The sequence below is a fragment of the Oncorhynchus clarkii genome, chromosome 16 (genome assembly GCF_045791955.1).
Source record: "Oncorhynchus clarkii lewisi isolate Uvic-CL-2024 chromosome 16, UVic_Ocla_1.0, whole genome shotgun sequence".
NCBI lineage: Eukaryota > Metazoa > Chordata > Actinopteri > Salmoniformes > Salmonidae > Oncorhynchus > Oncorhynchus clarkii.
In genome coordinates this window covers 2,341,868-2,364,573 of record NC_092162.1, presented here as the reverse complement: position 1 = coordinate 2,364,573, position 22,706 = coordinate 2,341,868, and the positions used below count along the sequence as shown (strand labels likewise).

General features: G+C 44.6%; 1 protein-coding gene across 6 annotated transcripts in view; it reads left to right on the top strand.

Moving 5' to 3' along the window:
- LOC139367868 (vitrin) overlaps positions 1-22,706 on the top strand; it is an 80,825-nt gene that overhangs the window by 24,665 nt on the left and 33,454 nt on the right. For 5 of the 6 annotated variants that reach the window (XM_071106213.1, XM_071106216.1, XM_071106214.1 and 2 more), the window contains exons 3-11: positions 2,100-2,165; positions 4,671-4,827; positions 6,464-6,597; positions 7,130-7,207; positions 10,473-10,667; positions 11,748-11,795; positions 14,051-14,089; positions 16,695-16,745; positions 20,857-20,931. In XM_071106213.1, coding sequence (XP_070962314.1) covers positions 2,100-2,165; positions 4,671-4,827; positions 6,464-6,597; positions 7,130-7,207; positions 10,473-10,667; positions 11,748-11,795; positions 14,051-14,089; positions 16,695-16,745; positions 20,857-20,931 — 843 coding nt within the window. The remainder of the gene's footprint in view (positions 1-2,099; positions 2,166-4,670; positions 4,828-6,463; positions 6,598-7,129; positions 7,208-10,472; positions 10,668-11,747; positions 11,796-14,050; positions 14,090-16,694; positions 16,746-20,856; positions 20,932-22,706) is intronic. The other variant, XM_071106217.1, reaches the window with a different exon arrangement.

Here is a 22,706-nt window from a genome sequence, read left to right as displayed (position 1 = left end):
AATTGTACAACACATATAGATCATGATTATGTGGTTACTGTAATTGTACAACACATGTAGATCATGATTATGTGGTTACTGTAATTGTACAACACATATAGATCTTGATTATGTGGTTACTGTATTATTTTAACTTTCCATCTGTACCTCTGTAATTAATTATGAATTGTTTCCACCCCCACCATGCGTCTTGTGAGTCATGGTCATGTGAGGTGAAATGTGTATATTTTGGAATGTGAGTGTTCAGTCTGTTTGACCTGACGAAGATCCGTTTCAGATGGAAACGTTGTCAAAAAAGCTGTGAATTTGGAGAATCAACAGGTCTTACTGTTAGTGGTGAATTGTGAGCATAAACAGGCCTTCCTGTTAGTGGTGAATTGGGAGCATAAACAGGCCTTCCTGTTAGTGGTGAATTGAGAGCATAAACAGGCCTTCCTGTTAGTGGTGAATTGGGAGCATGAACAGGCCTTCCTGTTAGTGGTGAATTGGGAGCATAAACAGGCCTTCCTGTTAGTGGTGAATTGGGAGCATAAACAGTCCTTCCTGTTAGTGGTGAATTGGGAGCATAAACAGGCCTTACTGTTAGTGGTGAATTGGGAGCATAAGCAGGCCTTCCTGTTAGTGGTGAATTGGGAGCATAAACAGGCCTTCCTGTTAGATGTGAATTGGGAGCATAAACAGGCCTTCCTGTTAGTGGTGAATTTGGAGAATCAACAGGCCTTCCTGTTAGTGGTGAATTGGGAGCATAAACAGGCCTTACTGGTAGTGGTGAATTGGGAGCATAAACAGGCCTTCCTGTTAGTAGTGAATTGGGAGCAAAAACAGGCCTTCCTGTTAGTGGTGAATTGGGAGCATAAACAGGCCTTACTGTTAGTGGTGAATTGGGAGCATATACAGGCCTTACTGTTAGTGGTGAATTGGGAGCATGAAAAGTCCTTCCTGTTAGTGGTTTATTGGGAGCATAAACAGTCCTTCCTGTTAGTGGTGTATTTGGAGCATAAACATGTCTTACTGTTAGTGGTGAATTGGGAGCATAAACAGTCCTTCCTGTTAGTGGTGATTTGGGAGCATATACAGGCCTTCCTGTTAGTGGTGAATTGGGAGCATAAACAGTCCTTCCTGTTAGTGGTTTATTGGGAGCATAAACAGTCCTTCCTGTTAGTGGTGAATTGGGAGCATAAACAGGCCTTCCTGTTAGTGGTGAATTGGGAGCATGAACAGGCCTTCCTGTTAGTGGTGATTTCGGAGCATAAACAGGCCTTCCTGTTAGTGGTGAATTCAGAGCATAAACAGGCCTTACTGTTAGTGGTGAATTGGGAGCATAGACAGGCCTTACTGGTAGTGGTGAATTGGGAGCATAAACAGGCCTTACTGTTAGTGGTGTATTGGGAGCATAAACAGGCCTTCCTGTTAGTGGTGAATTGGGAGAATAAACGGGTCTTACTGTTACTGGTGTATTGGGAGCATAAACAGGCCTTCCTGTTAGTGGTGAATTGGGAGCATAAACAGGCCTTACTGTTAGTGTTGAATTGGGAGCATAAACAGGCCTTCCTGTTAGTGGTGAATTGGGAGCATAAACAGGCCTTCCTGTTAGTGGTGAATTGGGAGCATAAACAGTCCTTCCTGTTAGTGGTTTATTGGGAGCATAAACAGTCCTTCCTGTTAGTGGTGTATTGGGAGCATAAACAGGCCTTCCTGTTAGTGGTGAATTGGGAGCATAAACAGGCCTTCCTGTTAGTGGTGAATTGGGAGCATAAACAGGCCTTCCTGTTAGTGGTGAATTGGAAGCATAAACAGGCCTTACTGTTAGTGGTGAATTGGGAGCATAAACAGGCCTTACTGTTAGTGGTGAATTGGGAGCATAAACAGGCCTTCCTGTTAGTGGTGAATTGGGAGCATAAACAGTGCTTCCTGTTCTTTACTGTATTCTTGTCACATCATAGAGGATTGGAGGAACACCCACATTATGTCAATCTGTGAACAGCTATAACAGGCATATATGTTACTGTGTGGGGATAGCTGTTTGTGGTAGTCTATTGTGAAGAATGTGGGTTTCAGTACAGCTATATAAATACGGTGTATTGCTTCCTGTCCTCTAGCCCTTCTACTCAGCTGCGGTAGTGAAACCAAACCAAACGGATCCAAGAACAAGAAACCAAAACAAGGTAATAGTGGTTTATAACCTTTTCACACTATAGTGTTGGCCTAAACTGGCCCAGATATGTCCTTTCCTGTACAATTACAGCTTGGTTTGGTTCAGTAGTGGATCCAAAACCAGGCCAGCCCAGTACAGCTTGGCTTGGTTCAGTAGTGGATCCGTAACCAGGCCAGCCCAGTACAGCTTGGTTTGGTTCAGTAGTGGATCAGTAACCAGGCCAGCCCAGTACAGCTTGGTTTGGTTCAGTAGTGGATCAGTAACCAGGCCAGCCCAGTACAGCTTGGTTTGGTTCAGTAGTGGATCAGTAACCAGGCCAGCCCAGTACAGCTTGGTTTGGTTCAGTAGTGGATCAGTAACCAGGCCAGCCCAGTACAGTTTGGTTCAGTAGTGGATCAGTAACCAGGCCAGCCCAGTACAGCTTGGTTTGGTTCAGTAGTGGATCAGTAACCAGACCAGCCCAGTACAGCTTTGTTTGGTTCAGTAGTGGATCAGTAACCAGGCCAGACCAGCCCAGTACAGCTTGGTTTGGTTCAGTAGTGGATCAGTAACCAGGCCAGCCCAGTACAGTTTGGTTTGGTTCAGTAGTGGATCAGTAACCAGGCCAGCCCAGTACAGTTTGGTTTGGTTCAGTAGTGGATCAGTAACCAGGCCAGCCCAGTACAGCTTGGTTTGGTTCAGTGGTGGATCAGTAACCAGGCCAGCCCAGTACAGCTTGGTTTGGTTCAGTAGTGGATCAGTAACCAGGCCAGGCCAGCCCAGTACAGCTTGGTTTGGTTCAGTAGTGGATCAGTAACCAGGCCAGCCCAGTACAGCTTGGTTTGGTTCAGTAGTGGATCAGTAACCAGGCCAGCCCAGTACAGCTTGGTTTGGTTCAGTAGTGGATCAGTAACCAGGCCAGGCCAGCCCAGTACAGCTTGGTTTGGTTCAGTAGTGGATCAGTAACCAGGCCAGGCCAGCCCAGTACAGCTTGGTTTGGTTCAGTAGTGGATCAGTAACCAGGCCAGCCCAGTACAGCTTGGTTTGGTTCAGTAGTGGATCAGTAACCAGGCCAGCCCAGTACAGCTTGGTTTGGTTCAGTAGTGGATCAGTAACCAGGCCAGTACAGCTTGGTTTGGTTCAGTAGTGGATCAGTAACCAGGCCAGACCAGCCCAGTACAGCTTGGTTTGGTTCAGTAGTGGATCAGTATCCAGGCCAGCCCAGTACAGCTTGGTTTGGTTCAGTAGTGGATCCGTAACCAGGCCAGCCCAGTACAGCTTGGTATGGTTCAGTAGTGGATCCGTAACCAGGCCAGCCCAGTACAGCTTGGATTGGTTCAGTAGTGGATCAGTAACCAGGCCAGACCAGCCCAGTACAGCTTGGTTTGGTTCAGTAGTGGATCTGTAACCAGGCCAGCCCAGTACAGCTTGGTTTGGTTCAGTAGTACAGCTTGGTTTGGTTCAGTAGTGGATCAGGAGTAGTGGATCAGTAACCAGGCCAGCCCAGTACAGTTTGGTTTGGTTCAGTTGGATCAGTAACCAGGCCAGCCCAGTACAGCTTGGTTTGGTTCAGTAGTGGATCAGTAACCAGGCCAGCCCAGTACAGCTTGGTTTGGTTCAGTAGTGGATCAGTAACCAGTAGTGGATCAGTAACCAGGCCAGCCCAGTACAGCTTGGTTTGGTTCAGTAGTGGATCAGTAACCAGGCCAGCCCAGTACAGCTTGGTTTGGTTCAGTAGTGGATCAGTAACCAGGCCAGCCCAGTACAGCTTGGTTTGGTTCAGTAGTGGATCAGTAACCAGGCCAGCCCAGTACAGCTTGGTTTGGTTCAGTAGTGGATCCGTAACCAGGCCAGGCCAGCCCAGTACAGCTTGGTTTGGTTCAGTAGTGGATCAGTAACCAGGCCAGGCCAGCCCAGTACAGCTTGGTTTGGTTCAGTAGTGGATCAGTAACCAGGCCAGGCCAGCCCAGTACAGCTTGGTTTGGTTCAGTAGTGGATCAGTAACCAGGCCAACCCAGTACAGCTTGGTTTGGTTCAGTAGTGGATCAGTAACCAGGCCAGCCCAGTACAGCTTGGTTTGGTTCAGTAGTGGATCAGTAACCAGGCCAGGCCAGCCCAGTACAGCTTGGTTTGGTTCAGTAGTGGATCAGTAACCAGGCCAGACCAGTACAGCTTGGTTTGGTTCAGTAGTGGATCAGTAACCAGGCCAGCCCAGTACAGCTTGGTTTGGTTCAGTAGTGGATCAGTAACCAGGCCAGCCCAGTACAGCTTGGTTTGGTTCAGTAGTGGATCAGTAACCAGGCCAGACCAGTACAGCTTGGTGTGGTTCAGTAGTGGATCAGTAACCAGGCCAGCCCAGTACAGCTTGGTTTTGGCCATGTCCTGACCCCTCCCCTCCTCTATACTGATTCTCTCTGTCATGTCCTGACCCCTCCCCTCCTCTATACTGATTCTCTCTGTCATGTCCTGACCCCTCCCCTCCTCTATACTGATTCTCTCTGTCATGTCCTGACCCCTCCCCTCCTCTCCTCTCCAGTGGTTCCAGCCATAGAGTGTGACGTCCGGGCGGGGAAGATCAACCTCCCAGAATTCATAGCTAAATGCCCGTCTGACTGTAAACAGACAAAAAGTCAGGTTTATGGGACAGGAGTCTTCGCTTCCATCTCCAGCATCTGTAACGCTGCCATACACAGGTCAGTATGGGTTCACTACAACACCATACACAGGTCAGTACGGGTTCATTACAACACCATACACAGGTCAGTACGGGTTCATTACAACACCATACACAGGTCAGTATGGGTTCACTACAACACCATACACAGGTCAGTACAACACCATACACAGGTCAGTATGGGTTCATTACAACACCATACACAGGTCAGTACGGGTTCATTACAACGCCATACACAGGTCAGTACGGGTTCACTACAACACCATACACAGGTCAGTATGGGTTCATTACAACACCATACACAGGTCAGTACGGGTTCATTACAACACCATACACAGGTCAGTACGGGTTCATTACAACACCATACACAGGTCAGTACGGGTTCATTACAACACCATACACAGGTCAGTATGGGTTCATTACAACACCATACACAGGTCAGTATGGGTTCATTACAATACCATACACAGGTCAGTATGGGTTCACTACAACACCATACACAGGTCAGTACGGGTTCATTACAACGCCATACACAGGTCAGTATGGGTTCACTACAACACCATACACAGGTCAGTATGGGTTCATTACAACACCATACACAGGTCGATACGGGTTCATTACAACACCATACACAGGTCAGTACGGGTTCATTACAACACCATACACAGGTCAGTACGGGTTCATTACAACACCATACACAGGTCAGTATGGGTTCATTACAACACCATACACAGGTCAGTATGGGTTCATTACAACACCATACACAGGTCGATACGGGTTCATTACAACACCATACACAGGTCAGTACGGGTTCATTACAACACCATACACAGGTCAGTACGGGTTCATTACAACACCATACACAGGTCAGTATGGGTTCATTACAACACCATACACAGGTCAGTATGGGTTCATTACAACATCATACACAGGTCAGTATGGGTTCACTACAACACCATACACAGGTCAGTACGGGTTCATTACAACGCCATACACAGGTCAGTACGGGTTCACTACAACACCATACACAGGTCAGTACGGGTTCATTACAACGCCATACACAGGTCAGTACGGGTTCATTACAACGCCATACACAGGTCAGTGCGGGTTCACTACAACACCATACACAGGTCAGTATGGGTTCACTACAACACCATACACAGGTCCGTATGGGTTCACTACAACACCATACACAGGTCAGTACGGGTTCACTACAACACCATACACAGGTCAGTACGGGTTCACTACAACACCATACACAGGTCAGTATGGGTTCACTACAACACCATACACAGGTCAGTATGGGTTCACTACAACACCATACACAGGTCAGTATGGGTTCACTACAACACCATACACAGGTCAGTATGGGTTCACTACAACACCATACGCAGGTCACTACAACACCATACACAGGTCAGTATGGGTTCACTACAACACCATACACAGGTCACTACAACACCATACACAGGTCAGTATGGGTTCATTACAACACCATACACAGGTCAGTACAGGACATGTTAAGTACTGTAGTATTCTTCACTAGCCTTCCTCTAATTCAAGTTTGTTGGGCATTTTTTGGACAGTGTGCAAGAGTTTTTAGAAGCTGCGGTTTATAGGAAATATGTGTGTGATGGTGTTGTTTTTGTCTACAGCGGTGTCATCACTAACTCAGGGGGTAAAGTGATTGTTAGGAAGATGGCTGGACAGAACATCTATAAAGGCTCTAACTCCCACGGGCTCCGATCTCTGTCTCTGCCCAAGTGGAGAGAGTCCTTCGTTGTCTCAGGTAATCAATCAATTAAGCAATCGATCTTAGCCTGGCTAACAAGGCTACCGTAGCCGAGCTTAGCTCATGTAGCCTAGCTTAGCTCATGTAGCCTAGCTTAGCTCATGTAGCTCAGCTTAGCTCATGTAGCCTAGCTTAGCTCATGTAGCCCAGCTTAGCTCATGTAGCCTAGCTTAGCTCATGTATCCTAGCTTAGCTCATGTAGCCTAGCTTAGCTCATATAGCTCAGCTTAGCTCATGTAGCTCAGCTTAGCTCATGTAGCCTAGCTTAGCTCATGTAGCCTAGCTTAGCTCATGTAGCCTAGCTTAGCTCATGTAGCCCAGCTTAGCTCATGTAGCCTAGCTTAGCTCATGTAGCCTAGCTTAGCTCATGTAGCCCAGCTTAGCTTGCTGTTGTACCACATGTTTTGCCAGGCCAGGCTACTGATTCCTTCTGATAACACAGTATAAACATTATCAGCCACTGTACGTACGACCTCCAATGTCTTTAGATGTTGCCTGATCCATTTCTGAATTGTTGTTGTTGTCTTAGTTGGTAAGCCAAAGAAAGGAGTCATCTATCCGTCTTCTCTGGACTATATTCCCTCTAGACCTACCTACAGCAAAACAGGTGAGATGGAGGTTTTAATTACGCAATGTACGTAAAAATGAGAAACATGGTTATGGAGCTTTTTTATGTGCAGTAGTTTGTCAATTCAAGTTAAACAAAATAACAGACCTGGTTGATAGGTGACATGCAGATAAAGAAAGAGGAACACCTGGTTGATAGGAGACATGCAGGTAAAGAAAGAGGAACACCTGGTTGATAGGAGACATGCAGGTAAAGAAAGAGGAACACCTGGTTGATAGGTGACATGCAGGTAAAGAAAGAGGAACACCTGGTTGATAGGAGACATGCAGGTAAAGAAAGAGGAATACCTGGTTGATAGGAGACATGCAGGTAAAGAAAGAGGAATACCTGGTTGATAGGAGACATGCAGGTAAAGAAAGAGGAACACCTGGTTGATAGGAGACATGCAGGTAAAGAAAGAGGAATACCTGGTTTATAGGAGACATGCAGGTAAAGAAAGAGGAACACCTGGTTAATAGGAGACATGCAGGTAAAGAAAGAGGAACACCTGGTTGATAGGTGACATGCAGGTAAAGAAAGAGGAACACCTGGTTGATAGGTGACATGCAGAAAGAGGAACACCTGGTTGATAAGAGACATGCAGGTAAAGAAAGAGGAACACCTGGTTGATAGGAGACATGCAGGTAAAGAAAGAGGAACACCTGGTTGATAGGAGACATGCAGGTAAAGAAATAGGAACACCTGGTTGATAAGAGACATGCAGGTAAAGAAAGAGGAACACCTGGTTGATAGGAGACATGCAGGTAAAGAAAGAGGAACACCTGGTTGATAGGAGACATGCAGGTAAAGAAATAGGAACACCTGGTTGATAGGTGACATGCAGGTATAGAAAGAGGAACACCTGGTTGATAGGTGACATGCAGGTAAAGAAAGAGGAACACCTGGTTGATAGGAGACATGCAGGTAAAGAAAGAGGAACACCTGGTTGATAGGTGACATGCAGGTAAAGAAAGAGGAACACCTGGTTGATAGGAGACATGCAGGTAAAGAAAGAGGAACACCTGGTTGATAGGAGACATGCAGGTAAAGAAAGAGGAACACCTGGTTGATAGGAGACATGCAGGTAAAGAAAGAGGAACACCTGGTTGATAGGTGACATGCAGGTAAAGAAAGAGGAACACCTGGTTGATAGGAGACATGCAGGTAAAGAAAGAGGAACACCTGGTTGATAGGAGACATGCAGGTATAGAAAGAGGAACACCTGGTTGATAGGAGACATGCAGGTAAAGAAAGAGGAACACCTTGTTGATAGGTGACATGCAGGTATAGAAAGAGGAACACCTGGTTGATAGGAGACATGCAGGTAAAGAAAGAGGAACACCTGGTTGATAGGAGACATGCAGGTAAAGAAAGAGGAACACCTGGTTGATAGGTGACATGCAGGTAAAGAAAGAGGAACACCTGGTTGATAGGTGACATGCAGAAAGAGGAACACCTGGTTGATAAGAGACATGCAGGTAAAGAAAGAGGAACACCTGGTTGATAGGAGACATGCAGGTAAAGAAAGAGGAACACCTGGTTGATAGGAGACATGCAGGTAAAGAAATAGGAACACCTGGTTGATAGGTGACATGCAGGTATAGAAAGAGGAACACCTGGTTGATAGGTGACATGCAGGTAAAGAAAGAGGAACACCTGGTTGATAGGAGACATGCAGGTAAAGAAAGAGGAACACCTGGTTGATAGGTGACATGCAGGTAAAGAAAGAGGAACACCTGGTTGATAGGAGACATGCAGGTAAAGAAAGAGGAACACCTGGTTGATAGGAGACATGCAGGTAAAGAAAGAGGAACACCTGGTTGATAGGAGACATGCAGGTAAAGAAAGAGGAACACCTGGTTGATAGGTGACATGCAGGTAAAGAAAGAGGAACACCTGGTTGATAGGAGACATGCAGGTAAAGAAAGAGGAACATCTGGTTGATAGGTGACATGTAGGTAAAGAAAGAGGAACACCTGGTTGATAGGTGACATGCAGGTATAGAAAGAGGAACACCTGGTTGAGAGGAGACATGCAGGTATAGAAAGAGGAACACCTGGTTGATAGGAGACATGCAGGTAAAGAAAGAGGAACACCTGGTTGATAGGAGACATGCAGGTAAAGAAAGAGGAACACCTGGTTGATAGGTGACATGCAGGTAAAGAAAGAGGAACACCTGGTTGATAGGAGACATGCAGGTAAAGAAAGAGGAACACCTGGTTGATAGGTGACATGCAGGTATAAGAAAGAGGAACACCTGGTTGATAGGAGACATGCAGGTAAAGAAAGAGGAACACCTGGTTGATAGGAGACATGCAGGTATAGAAAGAGGAACACCTGGTTGATAGGAGACATGCAGGTAAAGAAAGAGGAACACCTAGTTGATAGGTGACATGCAGGTATAGAAAGAGGAACACCTGGTTGATAGGAGACATGCAGGTAAAGAAAGAGGAACACCTGGTTGATAGGAGACATGCAGAAAGAGGAACACCTGGTTGATAGGAGACATGCAGGTAAAGAAAGAGGAACTGGATAGGTGATGCAGGTAAAGAAAGAGGAACACCTGGTTGATAGGTGACATGCAGGTAAAGAAAGAGGAACACCTGGTTGATAGGAGACATGCAGGTAAAGAAAGAGGAACACCTGGTTGATAGGTGACATGCAGGTATAGAAAGAGGAACACCTGGTTGATAGGAGACATGCAGGTAAAGAAAGAGGAACACCTGGTTGATAGGAGACATGCAGGTAAAGAAAGAGGAACACCTGGTTGATAGGAGCCATGCAGGTAAAGAAAGAGGAACACCTGGTTGATAGGTGACATGCAGGTATAGAAAGAGGAACACCTGGTTGATAGGAGACATGCAGGTAAAGAAAGAGGAACACCTGGTTGATAGGAGACATGCAGGTAAAGAAAGAGGAACACCTGGTTGAGAGGAGACATGCAGGTAAAGAAAGAGGAACACCCGGTTGATATTTTATACTTTATCCCTCTCCTCTCTCTCCTCTCCTCTCCTCTCCTCTCCTCTCCTCTCCTCTCCTCTCCTCGCCTCGCCTCGCCTCGCCTCGCCTCCTTCCTCGCCTCCTCCCTCACTTCCCCTTCACCTCTCCTCTACTCTTCCCTCTCTCCCCTCCTCTCTCCCCCTCTCCCCTCTCTCTCTCCTCTCCTCTCCTTATCTCTCTCCCCTCCCCTCCTCTCCTCCTTCCTCGCCTCCTCCCTCTTACCTCCCCTCCCCTCCTCACACTCTCCTCTCCTCGTCTCTTTCAGGTCAGAAAGAGACCAAAGCCCCTGTGGTCACTACCGTAATGCCGGCTACAACGCCAGAACCCATCAGGACTACGACACCTCCACCCACTACGGCCACCACCACACCTCCACCCACTACCACCACAACCCTCCCACCCACCACCACTACTACAACAGCCAAGCCCCGCGCTGCTGTCCACAAAGCCAGGGATACAGGTGAGTCACACACACACTCAGAAACACAAACAGTGTGCTTTCAGGTTTATATACGTTACATGTGATTTAATAAATCAAAATCAAATCAAATCAAATGTAAATAAAGCCCTTCTTACATCAGCTGATATCTCAAAGTGCTGTACAGAAACCCAGCCTAAAACCTCAAACAGCAAGCCATGCAGGTGTTGAAGAACATTTGATTTGATTTGATTTAATGTACTTTTCTTCCAGATTAAATGTATGGCTCCATGTATGTTATGTTATGTGTATAGAGGAGTATTTACTGAGATACAGAGTAACATGACTGACTCCATCCTTCTCTGCATCCCCTGATTGGCTAATGTAAGAACTGATCCAGTAATGCCAATCCTGATTGGCTAATGTAAGAACTGATCCAGTAATGCCAATCCTGATTGGCTAATGTAAGAACTGATCCAGTAATGCCAATCCTGATTGGCTAATGTAAGAACTGATCCAGTAATACCAATCCTGATTGGCTAATGTAAGAACTGATCCAGTAATGCCAATCCTGATTGGCTAATGTAAGAACTGATCCAGTAATACCAATCCTGATTGGCTAATGTAAGAACTGATCCAGTAATACCAATCCTGATTGGCTAATGTATAACCAATCCAACAGTAGATCCACTTTAAGGACAGACGGTATGTCAGCTATCACCGTGGAGAATCCTTTACCTCGACCATCACGATCATGGATCATGTGCTGATTTGTACATTGTTGTGATGACGTTTTGAAACCACATTAGATCAGTGACTGAGAGCTCTATCTCCCCGTGATTCTCTGTTTAATATTTAATCTCGTCAAGATTTATCTCGTCACTCAAGTCAAATGAACACACAGTCAGATGATGATTATTAGGCATTGATAAGAGACACCTGGCTACTTTTACTGCACATCACATGGGACAGGTATGTGGGGGATCTCCCGCCCCCTCTCTTTCTCTTTCTCTCGCTCCCTCCTTTCACCTCTCTCTCTTTCTCCCCCTTCCTCCACCTTCCTACCTCCCCCCCCACTCTCTCTCTCTCCCTGGGTTGACCATCTCTATCGCTCTGATCCAGACAGCAGTCATCCGTACTTTGCGTCTGTAGCAGCAGCCTCCAGTGCAAGTAAGTCCAGCCAGATGGTCTGTGGGGGTCTGTAGGTTGGTTGGTGATGGGTTGCTGCTATTTACTGTGGGTGTCTGTAGGTTGGTGATGGGTTTCTGCTATTTACTGTGGGGGTCCGTAGGTTAGTTGGTGATGGGTTGCTGCTATTTACTGTGGGGGTCTGTAGGTTGGTGATGGGTTGCTGCTATTTACTGTGGGGGTCTGTAGGTTGGTTGGTGATGGGTTGCTGCTATTTACTGTGGGGGTCTGTAGGTTGGTTGGTGATGGGTTGCTGCTATTTACTGTGGGGGTCTGTAGGTTGGTTGGTGATGGGTTGCTGCTATTTACTGTGGGGGTCTGTAGGTTGGTTGGTGATGGGTTGCTGCTATTTACTGTGGGGGTCTGTAGGTTGGTTGGTGATGGGTTGCTGCTATTTACTGTGGGGGTCTGTAGGTTGGTTGGTGATGGGTTGCTGCTATTTACTGTGGGGGTCCGTAGTGTGTGTTGGTGATGGGTTACTGCTATTTACTGTGGGGGTCTATAGGTTGGTTGGTGATGGGTTGCTGCTATTTACTGTGGGGGTCTATAGGTTGGTGATGGGTTGCTGCTATTTACTGTGGGGGTCTATAGGTTGGTTGGTGATGGGTTGCTGCTATTTACTGTGGGGGTCTGTAGGTTGGTTGGTGATGGGTTGCTGCTATTTACTGTGGGGGTCTATAGGTTGGTTATGGGTTGCTGCTATTTACTGTGGGGGTCTGTAGTGTGTGTTCGCGATGGGTTGCTGCTATTTAGTGTGGGGGTCCGTAGGTTAGTTGGTGATGGGTTGCTGCTATTTACTGTGGGGGTCCGTAGGTTAGTTGGTGATGGGTTGCTGCTATTTACTGTGGGGGTCTATAGGTTGGTTATGGGTTGCTGCCATTTACTGTGGGGTCCGTAGTGTGTGTTGGTGATGGGTTGCTGCTATTTACTGTGGGGTCCGTAGTGTGTGTTGGTGATGGGTTGCTGCTATTTACTGTGGGGTCCGTAGTGTGTGTTGGTGATGGGTTGCTGCTATTTACTGTGGGGTCCGTAGTGTGTGTTGGTGATGGGTTGCTGCTATTTACTGTGGGGGTCTGTAGGTTGGTTGGTGATGGGTTGCTGCTATTTACTGTGGGGGTCTATAGGTTGGTTATGGGTTGCTGCCATTTACTGTGGGGTCCGTAGTGTGTGTTGGTGATGGGTTGCTGCTATTTACTGTGGGGTCCGTAGTGTGTGTTGGTGATGGGTTGCTGCTATTTACTGTGGGGTCCGTAGTGTGTGTTGGCTGCTGTTCGTTCGGGGGGGGGGCCTGCACTGGTGTTTATGTGTGTCTCTCTCGTGTCTCGTGTTGTCACGTTTTTTCCTACATGGTAACCCACGGTAACCCACGTGATGTCTTGCTGTTTTATGTTCATCAGGATAATGCTTTATTTTCTTTAAAAAATAGATCTCGACGAATCAATAAATTACCTTCAACTTATATTCATCTTTGATTAAAGATAACATAATCGGCTATCAATTGCACCAATTTCAAAGGTTAAGTTTGTCACAAATTATTTGACATAACTTGTGTGATTTAAGTGTTTATTCAATGTAATTGTTTTAAGGTGAAAAATGTAAAGGTAGTTGTTTGATGCTCTATTTTAAGTTCCTTTATGAATCTTAATCCAGCACCATCCCTGGCTTTGGCCGAAACAACAGAATGTGTTGTTGTTGTTGTTGTCGTCGTCGTCGTCATCGTCGTTGTTGTTGTTGTTGTCGTTGTCGTTGTTGTTGTTGTCACGTGTTGTTGTTGTTGCTGTTGTTGTTGTTGTTGTTGTCGCTGTTGTTGTTGTCGCTGTTGTTTGTTGTTGATGTCGTCGTTGTTGTTGTCACTTGTTGTTTGTTGTTGATGTCGTCGTTGTTGTTGTCACTTGTTGTTTGTTGTTGTTGTCGTCGTCGTTGTTGTCGTTGTTGTTGTCGTTGTCGTTGTCGTTGTTGTTGTTGTCGTTGTCGTTGTTGTTGTTGTTGTCACGTGTTGTTGTTGTTGCTGTTGTTGTTGTTGTTGTCGCTGTTGTTTGTTGTTGATGTCGTCGTTGTTGTTGTCACTTGCTGTTGTTGTCGCTGTTGTTGTTGTTGTTGTTGTTGCCGTTGTTGTTGTTGCTGTTGTTGTCGCTGTTGCTGTTGCTGTCGTTGTCTTAGAAAGTAGTGCTACAGGTATTGCCAAGATTTTAATGTTAAAAGTACACATGATGTTATTCTCAACATTGCCTCTATAGGGCAGTCACAGAATGGCCACGGAAAGGTGACAGCCCAAGGTATGTTCCAACTTTCATTTGTTCTACGTAAGCAGTAGTTAGTTACTTATATTACTTACTTATAGTATTAGATGCAGTAGTTAGTTACTTATATTACTTACTTATAGTATTAGATGCAGTAGTTAGTTACTTATATTACTTACTTATAGTATTAGATGCAGTAGTTAGTTACTTATATTGCTTACTTATAGTATTAGATGCAGTAGTTAGTTACTTATATTACTTACTTATAGTATTAGATGCAGTAGTTAGTTACTTATATTACTTACTTATAGTATTAGATGCAGTAGTTAGTTACTTATATTACTTACTTATAGTATTAGATGCAGTAGTTAGTTACTTATATTACTTACTTATAGTATTAGATGCAGTAGTTAGTTACTTATATTACTTACTTATAGTCGTAGATGAAGTAGTTAGTTACTTATATTACTTACTTATAGTATTAGATGCAGTAGTTAGTTACTTATATTTGTATCTGTAGTATTACTTACTTATAGTATTAGATTCAGTAGTTAGTTACTTATATTTTTATCTGTAGTATTACTTACTTATAGTATTAGCTGTAGTATTAGTAACTTATAGTATTAGATGTAGTATTACCTACTTATAGTATCAGATGTAGTATTAGTAACTTATAGTATTAGATGTAGTATTACCTACTTATAGTATTAGATGTAGTATTACCTACTTATAGTATTAGATGTAGTATTAGTAACGTATAGTATTAGATGTAGTATTACCTACTTATAGTATTAGATGTAGTATTAGTAACTTATAGTACTAGATGTAGTATTACCTACTTATAGTATTAGATGTAGTATTACCTACTTATAGTATTAGATGTAGTATTAGTAACGTATAGTATTAGATGTAGTATTACCTACTTATAGTATTAGATGTAGTATTAGTTACGTATAGTATTAGATGTAGTACTAGTTACTTATAGTACTAGATGCATTATTAGTTACCTATAGTATTAGATGTAGTATTAGTTACATATGGTAATAGATGTAGTATTAGTTACTGTTGTGTTTAAGCTGTAGTATTACTTACTTATAGTATTAGCTGTAGTATTAGTATTTTATAGTATTAGATGTAGTATTAGTAACCTATAGTATTAGCTGTAGTATTAGTTACTTATAGTATTAGATGTAGTATTAGTAACTTATAGTATTAGATGTAGTATTAGTAACGTATAGTATTAGATGTAGTATTAGTAACTTATTCTATTCCTAATGTGTACCTATCCAGAGCAGCTAACACAATGTTTAACTCTAATCCAGCGTTTCCCACAAACGACCACAAGGGGTAGTATTACCTACTTATAGTATTAGATGTAGTATTACTAACTTATAGTATTAGATGTAGTATTACTAACTTATAGTATTAGATGTAGTATTAGTAACTTATAGTATTAGATGTAGTATTACTTACTTATAGTATTAGATGTAGTATTACTAACTTATAGTATTAGATGTAGTATTACCTACTTATAGTATTAGATGTAGTATTACCTACTTATAGTATTAGATGTAGTATTAGTAACGTATAGTATTAGATGTAGTATTACCTACTTATAGTATTAGATGTAGTATTACCTACTTATAGTATTAGATGTAGTATTACCTACTTATAGTATTAGATGTAGTATGTAGTATTAGATAAGTATTACCTACTTATAGTATTAGATGTAGTATTACCTACTTATAGTATTAGATGTAGTATTACCTAATAGTATTAGATGTAGTATTACCTACTTATAGTATTAGATGTAGTATTACCTACTTATAGTATTAGATGTAGTATTACCTACTTATAGTATTAGATGTAGTATTACCTACTTATAGTATTAGATGTAGTATTAGTAACTTATAGTATTAGATGTAGTATTACCTACTTATAGTATTAGATGTAGTATTACTTACTTATAGTATTAGCTGTAGTATTAGTAACTTATAGTATTAGATGTAGTATTACCTACTTATAGTATTAGATGTAGTAGTACCTACTTATAGTATTAGATGTAGTATTAGTAACTTATAGTATTAGATGTAGTATTACCTACTTATAGTATTAGATGTAGTATTACCTACTTATAGTATTAGATGTAGTATTACCTACTTATAGTATTAGATGTAGTATTACCTACTTATAGTATTAGATGTAGTATTACCTACTTATAGTATTAGATGTAGTATTACTAACTTATAGTATTAGATGTAGTATTACCTACTTATAGTATTAGATGTAGTATTACCTACTTATAGTATTAGATGTAGTATTACCTACTTATAGTATTAGATGTAGTATTACCTACTTATAGTATTAGATGTAGTATTACCTACTTATAGTATTAGATGTAGTATTACCTACTTATAGTATTAGATGTAGTATTACCTACTTATAGTATTAGATGTAGTATTACCTACTTATAGTATTAGCTGTTTTGTTTTATTGCCCTAGTTCTACGAAGCTTCATCAAATTAACATCTCATCTTCAAGCGTTGATGATTAAAATCTACTGTGTAGTGCTAGGGCAAAGAAAACCTGAAATGAGCATCACTTTGACGTGTGTAAACCGGTATAAATGTCTCATTCAAAGCAATCAGAGGCGGTACCTACACCAGTAGGTTTCCAACACGAGCCAAAGCAGGTAATCACACCCTCGATATCATCCTGATGTCATCCTCTGCCTGTAGTCCTCTGCCTGTGGTCATCTGTCGGTGGTCGTCTGCCTTTAGTCGTCTGCCTGCAGTCCTCTGTCTATAGTCCTCTGTCTATAGTCCTCTGTCTGTAGTCTATAGTCCTCTGCCTGTGGTCATATAGTCTTCTATAGTCTACACACCGTCTGCCCTGTCCTCCCCTCTACACCGTCTGAAGTCCTCTGTCTATAGTCCTGTCTATAGTCCTCTGTCCCTCTGTCTGTAGTCCTCTGTCTATACCTCTGTCTATAGTCCTCTGTCTATAGTCCTCTGTCTGTAGTCCTCTGTCTGTAGTCCTCTGTCTGTAGTCCTCTGTCTAGAGTCCTCTGTCTATAGTCCTCTGTCTATAGTCCTCTGTCTGTAGCCCTCTGTCTGTGGTCCTCTGTCTGTAGTCCTCTGTCTGTGGTCCTCTGTCTGTAGTCCTCTTTCTATAGTCCTCTTTCTATAGTCCTCTGTCTATAGTCCTCTTTCTATAGTCCTCTTTCTATAGTCCTCTTTCTATAGTCTTCTATAGTCTACACACCGTCTGCCCTCCTCCCTCTACACACCGTCTGCCCTCCTCCCTCTATACCGTCTGCCCTCCTCCCTCTACACCGTCTGCCCTCCTCCCTCTACACCGTCTGCCCTCCTCCCTCTACACCGTCTGCCCTCCTCCCTCTACACCGTCTGCCCTCCTCCCTCTACACACCGTCTGCCCTCCTCCCTCTACACACCGTCTGCCCTCCTCCCTCTACACACCGTCTGCCCTCCTCCCTCTACACACCGTCTGCCCTCCTCCCTCTACACCGTCTGCCCTCCTCCCTCTACCCCGTCTGCCCTCCTCCCTCTACACACCGTCTGCCCTCCTCCCTCTACACTGTCTGCCCTCCTCCCTCTACCCCGTCTGCCCTCCTCCCTCTACACCGTCTGCCCTCCTCCCTCTACACCGTCTGCCCTCCTCCCTCGTCTGCCCTCCTCCCTCTACACACCGTCTGCCCTCCACCCTCTACACCGTCTGCCCTCCTCCCTCCACACCGTCTGCCCTCTACACCGTCTGCCCTCCTCCCTCTACACACCGTCTGCCCTCCTCCCTCTACACACCGTCTGCCCTCCTCCCTCTACACTGTCTGCCCTCCTCCCTCTACCCCGTCTGCCCTCCTCCCTCTACACCGTCTGCCCTCCTCCCTCTCTGCCCTCCACACACCGTCTGCCCTCCGTCTGCCTCTACACCGTCTGCCCTCCTCCCTCTACACACCGTCTGCTCCTCCCTCTACACACCATCTGCCCTCCTCCCCGTCTACACCGTCTGTCTGCCCTCCTCCCTCTACACACCGTCTGCCCTCCTCCCTCTACACCGTCTGCCCTCCTCCCTCTACCCTCTGTCTGCCCTCCTCCCTCTACACACCGTCTGCCCTCCTCCCTCTACACCGTCTGCCCTCCTCCCTCGACACTGTCTGCCCTCCTCCCTCTACCCCCTGTCTGCCCTCCCCCCTCTACACCGTCTGCCCTCCTCCCTCTACCCCTGTCTGCCCTCCTCCCTCTACCCTCCTCCCTCTACACACCGTCTGCCCTCCTCCCTCTACACCGTCTGCCCTCCTCCCTCTACCCTCTGTCTGCCCTCCTCCACCGTCTGCCGTCTGTCTGCCTGTCTGTCTGTCTGTCTGTCTGTCTGTCTGTCTGTCTGTTTCACACACTGCTGGAGTCTTCTTGTTTATATGTTCTCATATCCCTTCTCTTTTGTTATCTTTCTCAATCCTTTCTTTCTTCTCTGCCTGGGCTGTAATCCCCAGTCTCGGTTCCTCTGGTGTCTATGTGCACAGCTGTCTGTAGTACCACGGTTACTAGATCCACTGTGGAGTTCCGGAACTGGTCTGGAATGTTCTGGTCTGGACCAGTCCATGTTCTGTTGTCCTTAACCCAGACTCTGAGTCTGTGTCTGAGTCTGTGTCTGTGGCCCATTCACCTCCTGTCCTGTATCTGTTACTATGTCTGTATACCACTAGACCTCTCATCCCCCGAATCCTGTTGTCCTGATTAAACCCTCTCTGTCCGTCTGCCCTATCTGTGATCCCTCTTTCTCTTTCTCTCTCTCCCTCTCTCTCTCTCTCCCTCTCCTTCTCTCTCCCTCTCTCTCTCTCCCCCTCCCTCTCTCTCTCCCTCTCTCTCCCTCGCTCTCTCCCCCCCTCTCTCTCCCCCCCCCCCCTCTCTCCCTCTCACATACCCAACACATCTGATCACTGTGCCAAACATCTTGAATGGTTAGCAGTGTACTGCACTGTATACCACTCCCTGATTTAGATGGATATTTGCATTGAGAAGAATGTATATAACAGTGTCTAGTTTTATATGGGATGTTTCACAGTGTATAGTTTTATATGGGATGTTTCACAGTGTCTAGTTTTATATGGGATGTTTCACAGTGTCTAGTTTTACATGGGATGTTTCACAGTGTCTAGTTTTATATGGGATGTTTCACAGTGTCTAGTTTTATATGGGATGTTTCACAGTGTCTAGTTTTATATGTATATATAAATGTTTATATATATGTTTTCTTAATGTTTTATATGGGCTGTTTTCTTAATGTTTTACATGGGCTGTTTTCTTAATGTTTTATATGGGCTGTTTTCTTAATGTTTTACATGGGCTGTTTTCTTAATGTTTTACATGGGCTGTTTTCTTAATGTTTTACATGGGCTGTTTTCTTAATGTTTTATATGGGCTGTTTTCTTAATGTTTTACATGGGCTGTTTTCTTAATGTTTTACATGGGCTGTTTTCTTAATGTTTTACATGGGCTGTTTTCTTAATGTTTTACATGGGCTGTTTTCTTAATGTTTTATATGGGCTGTTTTCTTAATGTTTTATATGGGCTGTTTTCTTAATGTTTTATATGGGCTGTTTTCTTAATGTTTTACATGGGCTGTTTTCTTAATGTTTTATATGGGCTGTTTTCTTAATGTTTTACATGGGATGTTTTCTTAATGTTTTATATGGGCTGTTTTCTTAATGTTTTATATGGGCTGTTTTCTTAATGTTTTATATGGGCTGTTTTCTTAATGTTTTACATGGGCTGTTTTCTTAATGTTTTATATGGGCTGTTTTCTTAATGTTTTACATGGGATGTTTTCTATTTTTATATGTTTTATATGGGCTGTTTTCTTAATGTTTTATATGGAATGTTTTCTTAATGTTTTACATGGGCTGTTTTCTTAATGTTTTATATGGGCTGTTTTCTTAATGTTTTACATGGGATGTTTTCTTAATGTTTTACATGGGCTGTTTTCTTAATGTTTTACATGGGCTGTTTTCTTAATGTTTTATATGGGCTGTTTTCTTAATGTTTTATATGGGCTGTTTTCTTAATGTTTTACATGGGCTGTTTTCTTAATGTTTTATATGGGCTGTTTTCTTAATGTTTTATATGGGCTGTTTTCTTAATGTTTTATATGGAATGTTTTCTTAATGTTTTACATGGGCTGTTTTCTTAATGTTTTATATGGGCTGTTTTCTTAATGTTTTATATGGGCTGTTTTCTTAATGTTTTATATGGGCTGTTTTCTTAATGTTTTACATGGGATGTTTTCTTAATGTTTTATATGGGCTGTTTTCTTAATGTTTTATATGGGATGTTTTACAGTGTCTAGTTTTATATGGGATGTTTCACAGTGTCTATTTTTATATGGGATGTTTTACAGTGTCTAGTTTTATATGGGATGTTTTACAGTGTCTATTTTTATATGGGATGTTTCACAGTGTCTAGTTTTATATGGGATGTTTCACAGTGTCTAGTTTTATATGGGCTGTTTTCTTAATGTTTTTATTAGACATAGAGGATAGCTTTAGTTGTTCAATGTAGCCTCATTATTTAATATTTCTAAAAGTTTCTCTGTTTTATTCTAGCCGCTACATTGTTATCTGATGGGAATGGACACAAGCCATTATATCCATTCCATAGGAAAACAACCACTGCATCCTGTTTAGCACCATATCCCCTATATAGTGCACTACTTGGGGAATAGGGCGCTATTTGGGATGCACCCTATGTCTATTATTCAGTCCCTGATGTTCTCTCTGCTGGGTACAGGTCTAAGGAGACCAGAGGCTGTCGGGTCTCCTACCATCAGGAGACAACCAGTCCCCGGCCACCACTCCGGGACAGGTCAGAGCTCAACCCACCCTAACCCCAACCTAGACACTCCCCTTCCCCCAGACTAGACACAGGTAGTGAGACCGGAGGCAGCAGGGTGACACCCCACAACTCACCCTATGCTAGGATACAACCAGCCCTAAACCTGCAGTCACACTTCCACATCAATCAATCATTTGATTTAGAAAGCCCTTCACAGTAACTCAGCCTTGGGGCCTCCCTGGGTTAGAGGTTATTAGGTAGGGGCCTCCCTGGGTTAGAGGTAGGGGCCTCCCTGGGTTATTAGGTAGGGGCCTCCCTGGGTTAGAGGTTATTAGGTAGGGGCCTCCCTGGGTTATTAGGTAGGGGCCTCCCTGGGTTATTAGGTAGGGGCCTCCCTGGGTTATTAGGTAGAGGCCTCCCTGGGTTATAGGTAGGGGCCTCCCTGGGTTATTAGGTCGGGGCCTCCCTGGGTTATTAGGTAGGGGCCTCCCTGGGTTATTAGGTAGGGGCCTCCCTGGGTTAGAGGTTATTAGGTAGGGGCCTCCCTGGGTTATTAGGTAGGGGCCTCCCTGGGTTATAGGTAGGGACCTCCCTGGGTAAGAGGTTATTAGGTAGGGGCCTCCCTGGGTTAGAAGTTATTAGGTAGGGGCCTCCCTGGGATAGAGGTTATAGGTAGGGGCCTCCCTGGGTTATAGGTAGGGGCCTCCCTGGGTTATAGGTAGGGGCCTCCCTGGGTTAGAGTTTATAGGTTGGGGCCTCCCTCGGTTAGATGGTATAGGTAGGGGGCTCCCTGGGTTATAGGTAGGGGCCTCCCTGGGATACAGGCTATAGGTAAGGAGCCTCCCTGGGATAGAGGTTATAGGTAGGGGCCTCCCTGGGTTATAGGTTATTAGGTAGGGGCCTCCCTGGGTTATGAGGTTATTAGGTAGGGGCCAGCCAGGGTTATGGGTAGGGGCCTCCCTGGGTTAGAGGTTATTAGGTAGGGGCCTCCCTGGGTTATTAGGTAGGGGCCTCCCTGGGTTATTAGGTAGGGACCTCCCTGGGTAAGAGGTTATTAGGTAGGGGCCTCCCTGGGTTAGAAGTTATTAGGTAGGGGCCTCCCTGGGATAGAGGTTATAGGTAGGGGCCTCCCTGGGTTATAGGTAGGGGCCTCCCTGGGTTATAGGTAGGGGCCTCCCTGGGTTAGAGTTTATAGGTTGGGGCCTCCCTCGGTTAGATGGTATAGGTAGGGGGCTCCCTGGGTTATAGGTAGGGGCCTCCCTGGGATACAGGCTATAGGTAAGGAGCCTCCCTGGGATAGAGGTTATAGGTAGGGGCCTCCCTGGGTTATAGGTTATTAGGTAGGGGCCTCCCTGGGTTATGAGGTTATTAGGTAGGGGCCAGCCAGGGTTATGGGTAGGGGCCTCCCTGGGTTAGAGGTTATTAGGTAGGGGCCTCCCTGGGTTATGAGGTTATTAGGTAGGGGCCTCCCTGGGTTATGAGGTTATTAGGTAGGGGCCTCCCTGGGTTATGAGGTTATTAGGTAGGGGCCTCCCTAGGTTATTTGGTTATTAGGTAGGGCCCTCCCTGGGTTATAGGTAGGGGCCTCCCTGGGTTATAGGTAGGGGCCTCCCTGGGTTATGAGGTTATTAGGCAGGGGCCTCCCTGAGTTATTAGGTAGGGGCCTCCCTAGGTTATGAGGTTATTAGGTAGGGGCCTCCCTGGGTTATAGGCAGGGGCCTCCCTGGGTTACAGGTTATTAGGTAGGGGCCTCCCTGGGTTATGAGGTTATTAGGTAGGGGCCTCCCTGAGTTATGAGGTTATTA